The 12,137-nt window shown below is 44.7% G+C and overlaps 1 protein-coding gene across 1 annotated transcript in view; it reads left to right on the forward strand.

Annotated features, from left to right (window-relative positions):
• ciao2a (cytosolic iron-sulfur assembly component 2A) overlaps positions 1 to 11,406 on the forward strand; it is a 16,424-nt gene extending 5,018 nt beyond the window's left edge. Inside the window, exons 3-5 of the mRNA XM_079809198.1 lie at positions 205 to 254; positions 1,633 to 1,678; positions 10,681 to 11,406. Coding sequence (XP_079665324.1) covers positions 205 to 254; positions 1,633 to 1,678; positions 10,681 to 10,781 — 197 coding nt within the window. The 3' untranslated portion in view covers positions 10,782 to 11,406. The remainder of the gene's footprint in view (positions 1 to 204; positions 255 to 1,632; positions 1,679 to 10,680) is intronic.
• Positions 11,407 to 12,137: the final 731 nt, after the last annotated feature.

Here is a 12,137-nt window from a genome sequence, read left to right on the forward strand (position 1 = left end):
ACATCGACATGTGTATGTAGTTACAGTTCAAGTGCTCAAGGAGGACCAGTGGAGAACCGGCTCAATATCAGGACGCTCATGATGTGTAATGTGTTCCTCTCAGTAACAGAAACACTGCAGTCTGTAGAGTTTATTATCCTCATGATCTGTGCTTGACCCACTGGACCCAGTCTAACTCACTGGTGCTGTTCTCTCTCTCCTCAGGTCTGTGCCTCCAGGTCAAGCTCCAGCGCTGCCTGCCCTTCAAACACAAGGTGCGTCAGGGTCTCTCTCCCACTGGAGGAGCTATACTGGGAAACAAGAGGAAGAGCACACTCTGAAAAATGCTGCGTTAAAAACAACCCAAGCTGGGTTGAAAATGGACTAACTCCGCGAATGTGTCGTTTTAACCCAGCGAATTGGATAGATTTAACCCACAGAATGGGTTGTTTTAACCCAGCGAATGGGAATGGGTCATTTTAACCTAGCGAGTGGGTCATTTTAACCCAGCGAACGTGTGGGTCGTTTTAAACCAGTGAATTGGATAGATTTAACCCACAGAATGGGTTATTTTAAACCAGCGAATGGGAATTGGGTCATTTTAACCCAGCAAATGGGTCGTTTTAACCCAGCGGTTAGGTCGTTTTAACCCAGTGAACGTGTGGGTTGTTTTAAACCAGCGAATTGGATAGATTTAACCCACAGAATGGGTCATTTCAATGCAGCGAATGGGTCGTTTTAACCCAGCAAATGGGAATGGGTCATTTTAACCCAGCGGTTAGGTCGTTTTAACCCAGCGATTAGGACGTTTTAACCCAGTGAACGTGTGGGTTGTTTTAAACCAGCGAATTGGATAGATTTAACCCACAGAATGGGTCATTTCAATGCAGCGAATGGGTCGTTTTAACCCAGCAAATGGGAATGGGTCATTTTAACCCAGCGAATGGGTCGTTTATGCCCAGCGATTGGGTCGTTTTAACCCAGCGATTAGGACGTTTTAACCCAGCGATTAGGACGTTTTAACCCAGCAAACGTGTGGGTCGTTTTAAACCAGTGAATTGGATAGATTTAACCCACAGAATGGGTTATTTTAATCCAGCGAATGGGAATGGGTCATTTTAACCTAGCGAGTGGGTCATTTATACCCAGCAATTGGGACGTTTTAACCCAGCGAGTGGGTCATTTTAACCCAGCGAACGTGTGGGTCGTTTTAAACCAGCGAATTGGATAGATTTAACCCACAGAATGGGTTATTTTAAACCAGCGAATGGGAATTGGGTCATTTTAACCCAGCAAATGGGTCGTTTTAACCCAGCGGTTGGGTCATTTTAACCCAGCGGTTGGGTCATTTTAACCCAGCGATTAGGACGTTTTAACCCAGCGATTAGGACGTTTTAACCCAGCGAACGTGTGGGTCGTTTTAAACCAGTGAATTGGATAGATTTAACCCACCGAATGGGTTATTTTAACCCACCAAGTGGGTCGTTTTAACCCAGCGGTTTGGTCGTTTTAAGCAAACATTTAACCCATCCGCTGGGTTAAAACGACCCAATTGCTTTTAGAGCATTTTTTTGAGTGTAAGCGGTATGTTTGTAATGAGATTGATGAAAGCTCTGTGTGTGATGTCCTCTTCCTCTGGCTTTCTTCCCTCAGCTGGAGATCTCCATAACTGAGGGAACACACTCCACTGAGGAGGACAGTGAGTTCAGCAGCTGAAACACAACACAAGCCTCTTACATCTGCCCTGGACACTTCACTAACAACCTCGCTGTACATTCACTTAGTTTTAATGATTAGAAATGTTATTTAATAATAATAATAAAATCATATAATTACTATTATTATTATTATTTTTTTATAAAATGTATTAACCTATTTATAAATAAATAATTTATTGATAAATACACATAGAATGCATTATGGATAATGAATGTTTTGAATAATGAAATCTTTCTTTAACTCTTATATTAATAATAATTCTTAATTTAATAAATTAAATCATTTGATTAATTAAAAATCAATAATAATAAAATCATATGTATAAATAAAATTATATATTTTCATAATTTATAAACAAATTTAAAAGTAAATATGAATGAATTATTATGTTAAATACACACAAAATGCATTATATATTTATGATAAATTAAATTATTAAATTATAAATGATTTTAAATTTAGTATTTAATAATAATCTCATATATATATATATATATATATATATATATATATATATATATATATATATATATATATATATATATATATATATATATAAAATATTTTATTTAATAATATTACAATTTTCATAATCTATAAACAATTTAAAAGTAAATAATTTATTCATAAATACACACAAAATGCTTGATATATTTATGATAAATTAAATTATTAAATTGTATTTAATCATTTTTATTAGAAATGTTATTTAATAATAATAGTCATATATATATATATATATATATTTAAAAATAATTTGATTTAATAATTTAAATTTTCATAATTTATAAAAAAATTTAAGTATATAATATATGAATTTATTCATAAATACACATGAAATACATTATATATATATATATAAAATGCATTTTATGAAAAATTAAATGCATGATTTTATTTAATAATTTTTAATTAATCATATATATATATAGAATTGTAGAGCTGAGTTTGATCATCTCTGATCTCTGTGTCTTCACTGGCTAACCTGTCGTCCTCTCTCTCATAACCTGTCGTCCTCTCTCTCATTACCTGTCGTCCTCTCTCTCATTACCTGTCGTCCTCTCTCATAACCTGTCGTCCTCTCTCTCATTACCTGTCGTCCTCTCTCTCATTACCTGTCGTCCTCTCTCTCATTACCTGTCGTCCTCTCTCATAACCTGTCGTCCTCTCTCTCATTACCTGTCGTCCTCTCTCTCATTACCTGTCGTCCTCTCTCTCATTACCTGTCGTCCTCTCTCTCATAACCTGTCGTCCTCTCTCTCATTACCTGTCGTCCTCTCTCTCATTACCTGTCGTCCTCTCTCATAACCTGTCGTCCTCTCTCTCATTACCTGTCGTCCGTCCTCTCTCATTACCTGTCGTCCGTCCTCTCTCATAACCTGTCGTCCGTCCTCTCTCATAACCTGTCGTCCGTCCTCTCTCATTACCTGTCGTCCTCTCTCATAACCTGTCGTCCTCTCTCATAACCTGTCGTCCTCTCTCATTACCTGTCGTCCGTCCTCTCTCATTACCTGTCGTCCGTCCTCTCTCATTACCTGTCGTCCGTCCTCTCTCATAACCTGTCGTCCTCTCTCATTACCTGTCGTCCTCTCTCATTACCTGTCGTCCTCTCTCATTACCTGTCGTCCTCTCTCATTACCTGACGTCCTCTCTCATTACCTGTCGTCCTCTCTCATTACCTTTCGTCCTCTCTCATTACCTGTCGTCCTCTCTCATTACCTGTCGTCCTCTCTCATTACCTGTCGTCCTCTCTCATTACCTGTCGTCCTCTCTCATTACCTGACGTCCTCTCTCATTACCTGTCGTCCTCTCTCATTACCTGTCGTCCTCTCTCATGACCTGTCGTCCTCTCTCATGACCTGTCGTCCTCTCTCATTACCTGTCGTCCTCTCTCATTACCTGTCGTCCTCTCTCTCATTACCTGTCGTCCTCTCTCATTACCCGACGTCCTCTCTCTCATTACCCGTCGTCCTCTCTCATTACCCGTCGTCCTCTCTCTCATTACCTGTCGTCCTCTCTCATTACCTGTCGTCCTCTCTCATTACCTGTCGTCCTCTCTCTCATTACCTGACGTCCTCTCTCTCATTACCTGTCGTCCTCTCTCATTACCTGTCGTCCTCTCTCATTACCTGTCGTCCTCTCTCATTACCTGTCGTCCTCTCTCATTACCCGTCGTCCTCTCTCATTACCCGTCGTCCTCTCTCATTACCCGTCGTCCTCTCTCATTACCCGTCGTCCTCTCTCATTACCTGTCGTCCTCTCTCATTACCTGTCGTCCTCTCTCATTACCCGACGTCCTCTCTCATTACCCGTCGTCCTCTCTCATAACCTGTCGTCCTCTCTCATTACCCTTCGTCCTCTCTCATAACCTGTCGTCCTCTCTCATTACCTGTCGTCCTCTCTCATTACCTGTCGTCCTCTCTCATAACCTGTCGTCCTCTCTCATTACCCGTCGTCCTCTCTCATAACCTGTCGTCCTCTCTCATTACCCGTCGTCCTCTCTCATTACCCGTCGTCCTCTCTCATTACCCGTCGTCCTCTCTCATTACCCGTCGTCCTCTCTCATAACCTGTCGTCCTCTCTCATAACCTGTCGTCCTCTCTCATTACCTGACGTCCTCTCTCATAACCTGTCGTCCTCTCTCTCTCATTACCTGTCGTCCTCTCTCATAACCTGTCGTCCTCTCTCTCTCATAACCTGTCGTCCTCTCTCTCTCATTACCTGTCGTCCTCTCTCATTACCTGTCGTCCTCTCTCTCTCATTACCCGTCGTCCTCTCTCATTACCCGTCGTCCTCTCTCATTACCTGTCGTCCGTCCTCTCTCATAACCTGTCGTCCTCTCTCATTACCTGTCGTCCTCTCTCATAACCTGTCATCCTCTCTCTCATTACCTGTCGTCCGTCCTCTCTCATAACCTGTCGTCCGTCCTCTCTCATAACCTGTCGTCCGTCCTCTCTCATTACCTGTCGTCCTCTCTCATAACCTGTCGTCCTCTCTCATAACCTGTCGTCCTCTCTCATTACCTGTCGTCCGTCCTCTCATTACCTGTCGTCCGTCCTCTCTCATTACCTGTCGTCCGTCCTCTCTCATAACCTGTCGTCCGTCCTCTCTCATAACCTGTCGTCCGTCCTCTCTCATTACCTGTCGTCCTCTCTCATAACCTGTCGTCCTCTCTCATAACCTGTCGTCCTCTCTCATTACCTGTCGTCCGTCCTCTCTCATTACCTGTCGTCCGTCCTCTCTCATTACCTGTCGTCCGTCCTCTCTCATAACCTGTCGTCCTCTCTCATTACCTGACGTCCTCTCTCTCATTACCTGTCGTCCTCTCTCATTACCTGTCGTCCTCTCTCATTACCTGTCGTCCTCTCTCATTACCCGTCGTCCTCTCTCATTACCCGTCGTCCTCTCTCATTACCCGTCGTCCTCTCTCATTACCCGTCGTCCTCTCTCATTACCCGTCGTCCTCTCTCATTACCCGTCGTCCTCTCTCATTACCCGTCGTCCTCTCTCATTACCTGTCGTCCTCTCTCATTACCTGTCGTCCTCTCTCATTACCCGACGTCCTCTCTCATTACCCGTCGTCCTCTCTCATAACCTGTCGTCCTCTCTCATTACCCTTCGTCCTCTCTCATAACCTGTCGTCCTCTCTCATTACCTGTCGTCCTCTCTCATTACCTGTCGTCCTCTCTCATAACCTGTCGTCCTCTCTCATTACCCGTCGTCCTCTCTCATAACCTGACGTCCTCTCTCATTACCTGTCGTCCTCTCTCATTACCTTTCGTCCTCTCTCATTACCTGTCGTCCTCTCTCATTACCTGTCGTCCTCTCTCATTACCTGTCGTCCTCTCTCATTACCTGTCGTCCTCTCTCATTACCTGACGTCCTCTCTCATTACCTGACGTCCTCTCTCATTACCTGTCGTCCTCTCTCATTACCTGTCGTCCTCTCTCATGACCTGTCGTCCTCTCTCATGACCTGTCGTCCTCTCTCATTACCTGTCGTCCTCTCTCATTACCTGTCGTCCTCTCTCATTACCCGTCGTCCTCTCTCATTACCCGTCGTCCTCTCTCTCATTACCTGACGTCCTCTCTCTCATTACCTGTCGTCCTCTCTCATTACCTGTCGTCCTCTCTCATTACCTGTCGTCCTCTCTCTCATTACCTGACGTCCTCTCTCTCATTACCTGACGTCCTCTCTCTCATTACCTGTCGTCCTCTCTCATTACCTGTCGTCCTCTCTCATTACCTGTCGTCCTCTCTCATTACCCGTCGTCCTCTCTCATTACCCGTCGTCCTCTCTCATTACCCGTCGTCCTCTCTCATTACCCGTCGTCCTCTCTCATTACCCGTCGTCCTCTCTCATTACCTGTCGTCCTCTCTCATTACCTGTCGTCCTCTCTCATTACCTGTCGTCCTCTCTCATTACCCGACGTCCTCTCTCATTACCCGTCGTCCTCTCTCATAACCTGTCGTCCTCTCTCATTACCCTTCGTCCTCTCTCATAACCTGTCGTCCTCTCTCATTACCTGTCGTCCTCTCTCATTACCTGTCGTCCTCTCTCATAACCTGTCGTCCTCTCTCATTACCCGTCGTCCTCTCTCATAACCTGTCGTCCGTCCTCTCTCATAACCTGTCGTCCGTCCTCTCTCATTACCTGTCGTCCTCTCTCATAACCTGTCGTCCTCTCTCATAACCTGTCGTCCTCTCTCATTACCTGTCGTCCGTCCTCTCTCATTACCTGTCGTCCGTCCTCTCTCATTACCTGTCGTCCGTCCTCTCTCATAACCTGTCGTCCTCTCTCATTACCTGTCGTCCTCTCTCATTACCTGTCGTCCTCTCTCATTACCTGTCGTCCTCTCTCATTACCTGACGTCCTCTCTCATTACCTGTCGTCCTCTCTCATTACCTTTCGTCCTCTCTCATTACCTGTCGTCCTCTCTCATTACCTGTCGTCCTCTCTCATTACCTGTCGTCCTCTCTCATTACCTGTCGTCCTCTCTCATTACCTGACGTCCTCTCTCATTACCTGTCGTCCTCTCTCATTACCTGTCGTCCTCTCTCATGACCTGTCGTCCTCTCTCATTACCTGTCGTCCTCTCTCATTACCTGTCGTCCTCTCTCATTACCTGTCGTCCTCTCTCTCATTACCTGTCGTCCTCTCTCATTACCCGACGTCCTCTCTCTCATTACCCGTCGTCCTCTCTCATTACCCGTCGTCCTCTCTCTCATTACCTGTCGTCCTCTCTCATTACCTGTCGTCCTCTCTCATTACCTGTCGTCCTCTCTCTCATTACCTGACGTCCTCTCTCTCATTACCTGTCGTCCTCTCTCATTACCTGTCGTCCTCTCTCATTACCTGTCGTCCTCTCTCATTACCTGTCGTCCTCTCTCATTACCCGTCGTCCTCTCTCATTACCCGTCGTCCTCTCTCATTACCCGTCGTCCTCTCTCATTACCTGTCGTCCTCTCTCATTACCTGTCGTCCTCTCTCATTACCCGACGTCCTCTCTCATTACCCGTCGTCCTCTCTCATAACCTGTCGTCCTCTCTCATTACCCTTCGTCCTCTCTCATAACCTGTCGTCCTCTCTCATTACCTGTCGTCCTCTCTCATTACCTGTCGTCCTCTCTCATAACCTGTCGTCCTCTCTCATTACCCGTCGTCCTCTCTCATAACCTGTCGTCCTCTCTCATTACCCGTCGTCCTCTCTCATTACCCGTCGTCCTCTCTCATTACCCGTCGTCCTCTCTCATTACCCGTCGTCCTCTCTCATAACCTGTCGTCCTCTCTCATAACCTGTCGTCCTCTCTCATTACCTGACGTCCTCTCTCATAACCTGTCGTCCTCTCTCTCTCATTACCTGTCGTCCTCTCTCATAACCTGTCGTCCTCTCTCTCTCATAACCTGTCGTCCTCTCTCTCTCATTACCTGTCGTCCTCTCTCATTACCTGTCGTCCTCTCTCTCTCATTACCCGTCGTCCTCTCTCATTACCCGTCGTCCTCTCTCATTACCTGTCGTCCGTCCTCTCTCATAACCTGTCGTCCTCTCTCATTACCTGTCGTCCTCTCTCATAACCTGTCATCCTCTCTCTCATTACCTGTCGTCCGTCCTCTCTCATAACCTGTCGTCCGTCCTCTCTCATAACCTGTCGTCCGTCCTCTCTCATTACCTGTCGTCCTCTCTCATAACCTGTCGTCCTCTCTCATAACCTGTCGTCCTCTCTCATTACCTGTCGTCCGTCCTCTCATTACCTGTCGTCCGTCCTCTCTCATTACCTGTCGTCCGTCCTCTCTCATAACCTGTCGTCCGTCCTCTCTCATAACCTGTCGTCCGTCCTCTCTCATTACCTGTCGTCCTCTCTCATAACCTGTCGTCCTCTCTCATAACCTGTCGTCCTCTCTCATTACCTGTCGTCCGTCCTCTCTCATTACCTGTCGTCCGTCCTCTCTCATTACCTGTCGTCCGTCCTCTCTCATAACCTGTCGTCCTCTCTCATTACCTGTCGTCCTCTCTCATTACCTGTCGTCCTCTCTCATTACCTGTCGTCCTCTCTCATTACCTGTCGTCCTCTCTCATTACCTGTCGTCCTCTCTCATTACCTGACGTCCTCTCTCATTACCTGTCGTCCTCTCTCATTACCTTTCGTCCTCTCTCATTACCTGTCGTCCTCTCTCATTACCTGTCGTCCTCTCTCATTACCTGTCGTCCTCTCTCATTACCTGTCGTCCTCTCTCATTACCTGTCGTCCTCTCTCATTACCTGACGTCCTCTCTCATTACCTGACGTCCTCTCTCATTACCTGTCGTCCTCTCTCATTACCTGTCGTCCTCTCTCATGACCTGTCGTCCTCTCTCATTACCTGTCGTCCTCTCTCATTACCTGTCGTCCTCTCTCATTACCTGTCGTCCTCTCTCTCATTACCTGTCGTCCTCTCTCATTACCCGACGTCCTCTCTCTCATTACCCGTCGTCCTCTCTCTCATTACCCGTCGTCCTCTCTCTCATTACCCGACGTCCTCTCTCTCATTACCCGTCGTCCTCTCTCTCATTACCCGTCGTCCTCTCTCATTACCCGTCGTCCTCTCTCTCATTACCTGACGTCCTCTCTCTCATTACCTGTCGTCCTCTCTCATTACCTGTCGTCCTCTCTCATTACCTGTCGTCCTCTCTCTCATTACCTGACGTCCTCTCTCTCATTACCTGTCGTCCTCTCTCATTACCTGTCGTCCTCTCTCATTACCTGTCGTCCTCTCTCATTACCTGTCGTCCTCTCTCATTACCCGTCGTCCTCTCTCATTACCCGTCGTCCTCTCTCATTACCCGTCGTCCTCTCTCATTACCCGTCGTCCTCTCTCATTACCCGTCGTCCTCTCTCATTACCTGTCGTCCTCTCTCATTACCTGTCGTCCTCTCTCATTACCCGACGTCCTCTCTCATTACCCGTCGTCCTCTCTCATAACCTGTCGTCCTCTCTCATTACCCTTCGTCCTCTCTCATAACCTGTCGTCCTCTCTCATTACCTGTCGTCCTCTCTCATTACCTGTCGTCCTCTCTCATAACCTGTCGTCCTCTCTCATTACCCGTCGTCCTCTCTCATAACCTGACGTCCTCTCTCATTACCTGTCGTCCTCTCTCATTACCTTTCGTCCTCTCTCATTACCTGTCGTCCTCTCTCATTACCTGTCGTCCTCTCTCATTACCTGTCGTCCTCTCTCATTACCTGTCGTCCTCTCTCATTACCTGACGTCCTCTCTCATTACCTGACGTCCTCTCTCATTACCTGTCGTCCTCTCTCATTACCTGTCGTCCTCTCTCATGACCTGTCGTCCTCTCTCATGACCTGTCGTCCTCTCTCATTACCTGTCGTCCTCTCTCATTACCTGTCGTCCTCTCTCATTACCCGTCGTCCTCTCTCATTACCCGTCGTCCTCTCTCTCATTACCTGACGTCCTCTCTCTCATTACCTGTCGTCCTCTCTCATTACCTGTCGTCCTCTCTCATTACCTGTCGTCCTCTCTCTCATTACCTGACGTCCTCTCTCTCATTACCTGACGTCCTCTCTCTCATTACCTGTCGTCCTCTCTCATTACCTGTCGTCCTCTCTCATTACCTGTCGTCCTCTCTCATTACCCGTCGTCCTCTCTCATTACCCGTCGTCCTCTCTCATTACCCGTCGTCCTCTCTCATTACCCGTCGTCCTCTCTCATTACCCGTCGTCCTCTCTCATTACCTGTCGTCCTCTCTCATTACCTGTCGTCCTCTCTCATTACCTGTCGTCCTCTCTCATTACCCGACGTCCTCTCTCATTACCCGTCGTCCTCTCTCATAACCTGTCGTCCTCTCTCATTACCCTTCGTCCTCTCTCATAACCTGTCGTCCTCTCTCATTACCTGTCGTCCTCTCTCATTACCTGACGTCCTCTCTCATAACCTGTCGTCCTCTCTCTCTCATTACCTGTCCTCTCTCTCTCATAACCTGTCGTCCTCTCTCTCTCATTACCTGTCGTCCTCTCATAACCTGTCGTCCTCTCTCTCTCATTACCTGTCCTCTCTCTCTCATAACCTGTCGTCCTCTCTCTCTCATTACCTGTCGTCCTCTCTCATTACCTGACGTCCTCTCTCATAACCTGTCGTCCTCTCTCTCTCATTACCTGTCCTCTCTCTCTCATAACCTGTCGTCCTCTCTCTCTCATTACCTGTCGTCCTCTCTCATTACCTGACGTCCTCTCTCATAACCTGTCGTCCTCTCTCTCTCATTACCTGTCCTCTCTCTCTCATAACCTGTCGTCCTCTCTCTCTCATTACCTGTCGTCCTCTCTCATTACCCGTCGTCCTCTCTCATTACCCGTCGTCCTCTCTCATTACCCGTCGTCCTCTCTCATTACCCGTCGTCCTCTCTCATGACCTGTCGTCCTCTCTCATGACCTGTCGTCCTCTCTCATGACCTGTCGTCCTCTCTCTCATTACCTGTCGTCCTCTCTCAGTTAACAAACAGATCAACGATAAGGAGCGCGTGGCGGCCGCCATGGAGAACCCCAACCTGCGGGAGATCGTGGAGCAGTGTGTTACAGAACCAGACGACTGAGCTCCACACACACACACACACACACACACACACACACACACACACAGGAGAATGTGTGATAAACACCAGAGGAGTTTCCTGAAGGATGAAGGTCTGATTCATTCCTCAAGCGGACACTTCCTGTGTAAACAAACCAAATGTTGCATCAAATCATGAAAGAACACCTGAGCTTGACATCTGACTTCTGCAACACTAAAGACGTTCACACACACACCTGAGCTTGACATCTGACTTCTGCAACACTAAAGACGTTCACACACACACCTGAGCTTGACATCTGACTTCTGCAACACTAAAGACGTTTCCACACACACCTGAGGATTTCTGACGTTCACATGGGTCAGGAAATCAGGACTCATTTGACCCTGCAGAGGAACTCGTTTTTAACGTTTTTTGTGTGACCGATAATGATGAGTTTGTAAATAATTAGATTTTGTAAGGGAAAAGTCTATATTTGTGCAACTCGAGACATTGCGAATAAAAGCCTTCTCAGAGAAGCGTGTTTTAAATTGTCATGTGCATATGGAAATATTAATCAGTTTTATGTGTGTTTTTTGATTAATCAGTTTTATATGTGTGTTTTTTGATAGGCCTGGAGAAGTTAATAAAGTCATTGCAAGTTGGATATTGAATATAATGTTTTACTTTGTGTCAGTGAAATCTCTCTAAATTATTATTATTATTTTTTTTTTACAAATGTCAGAAATTCATCAGTCAAAAGATGTGGTAACTGAATAATTTATAAATGCATTTCAATTTATAAACAGTAAAACATTTAAATATTAAATTATAATAATATATTTAAACTATAGAATGTACATTTTAAATATTAATAATTTAAGTCAGATTATAAATGTATATTTAAATTGGAAAAAGTTAAACATTTACATATCAAATGATAATGATCTAATTCATAGTAAATAATAAATGCATATTTAAATTAATGTTCATTTTAAACAAAATAATATAACTAATTTAAGTTGAATTATTAGTATTTAATATTTATGTTTTACATTAAATAATTCATACTAAATAAATTTATTTAAATTAAAGAATGTACATTTTAATTAATAATCTCTAATTAATACTAAATGTATATTAAAATGTAAAACATTTAAGTAATCATTTTTAATTCATACTAAATAATGTTAAACATTTTAATATTAAATAATAATACTAAATAATTTATATTTAAATTAAAGAATGTACTTTTAAATATTAAATAATAAGTATAATAATCAAATTCATACTTAATTTATATTCAAATCAAATGTAAAACATTTAAATATTAAAATTAATTGATACTAAATTTATAAATGTATATTTAAATGTTAAAGTTAAACATTTTAATATTAA

The sequence above is a fragment of the Gobio gobio genome (genome assembly GCF_949357685.1).
Source record: "Gobio gobio genome assembly, chromosome: 25".
In the NCBI taxonomy this organism is placed as follows: Eukaryota; Metazoa; Chordata; class Actinopteri; order Cypriniformes; family Gobionidae; genus Gobio; species Gobio gobio.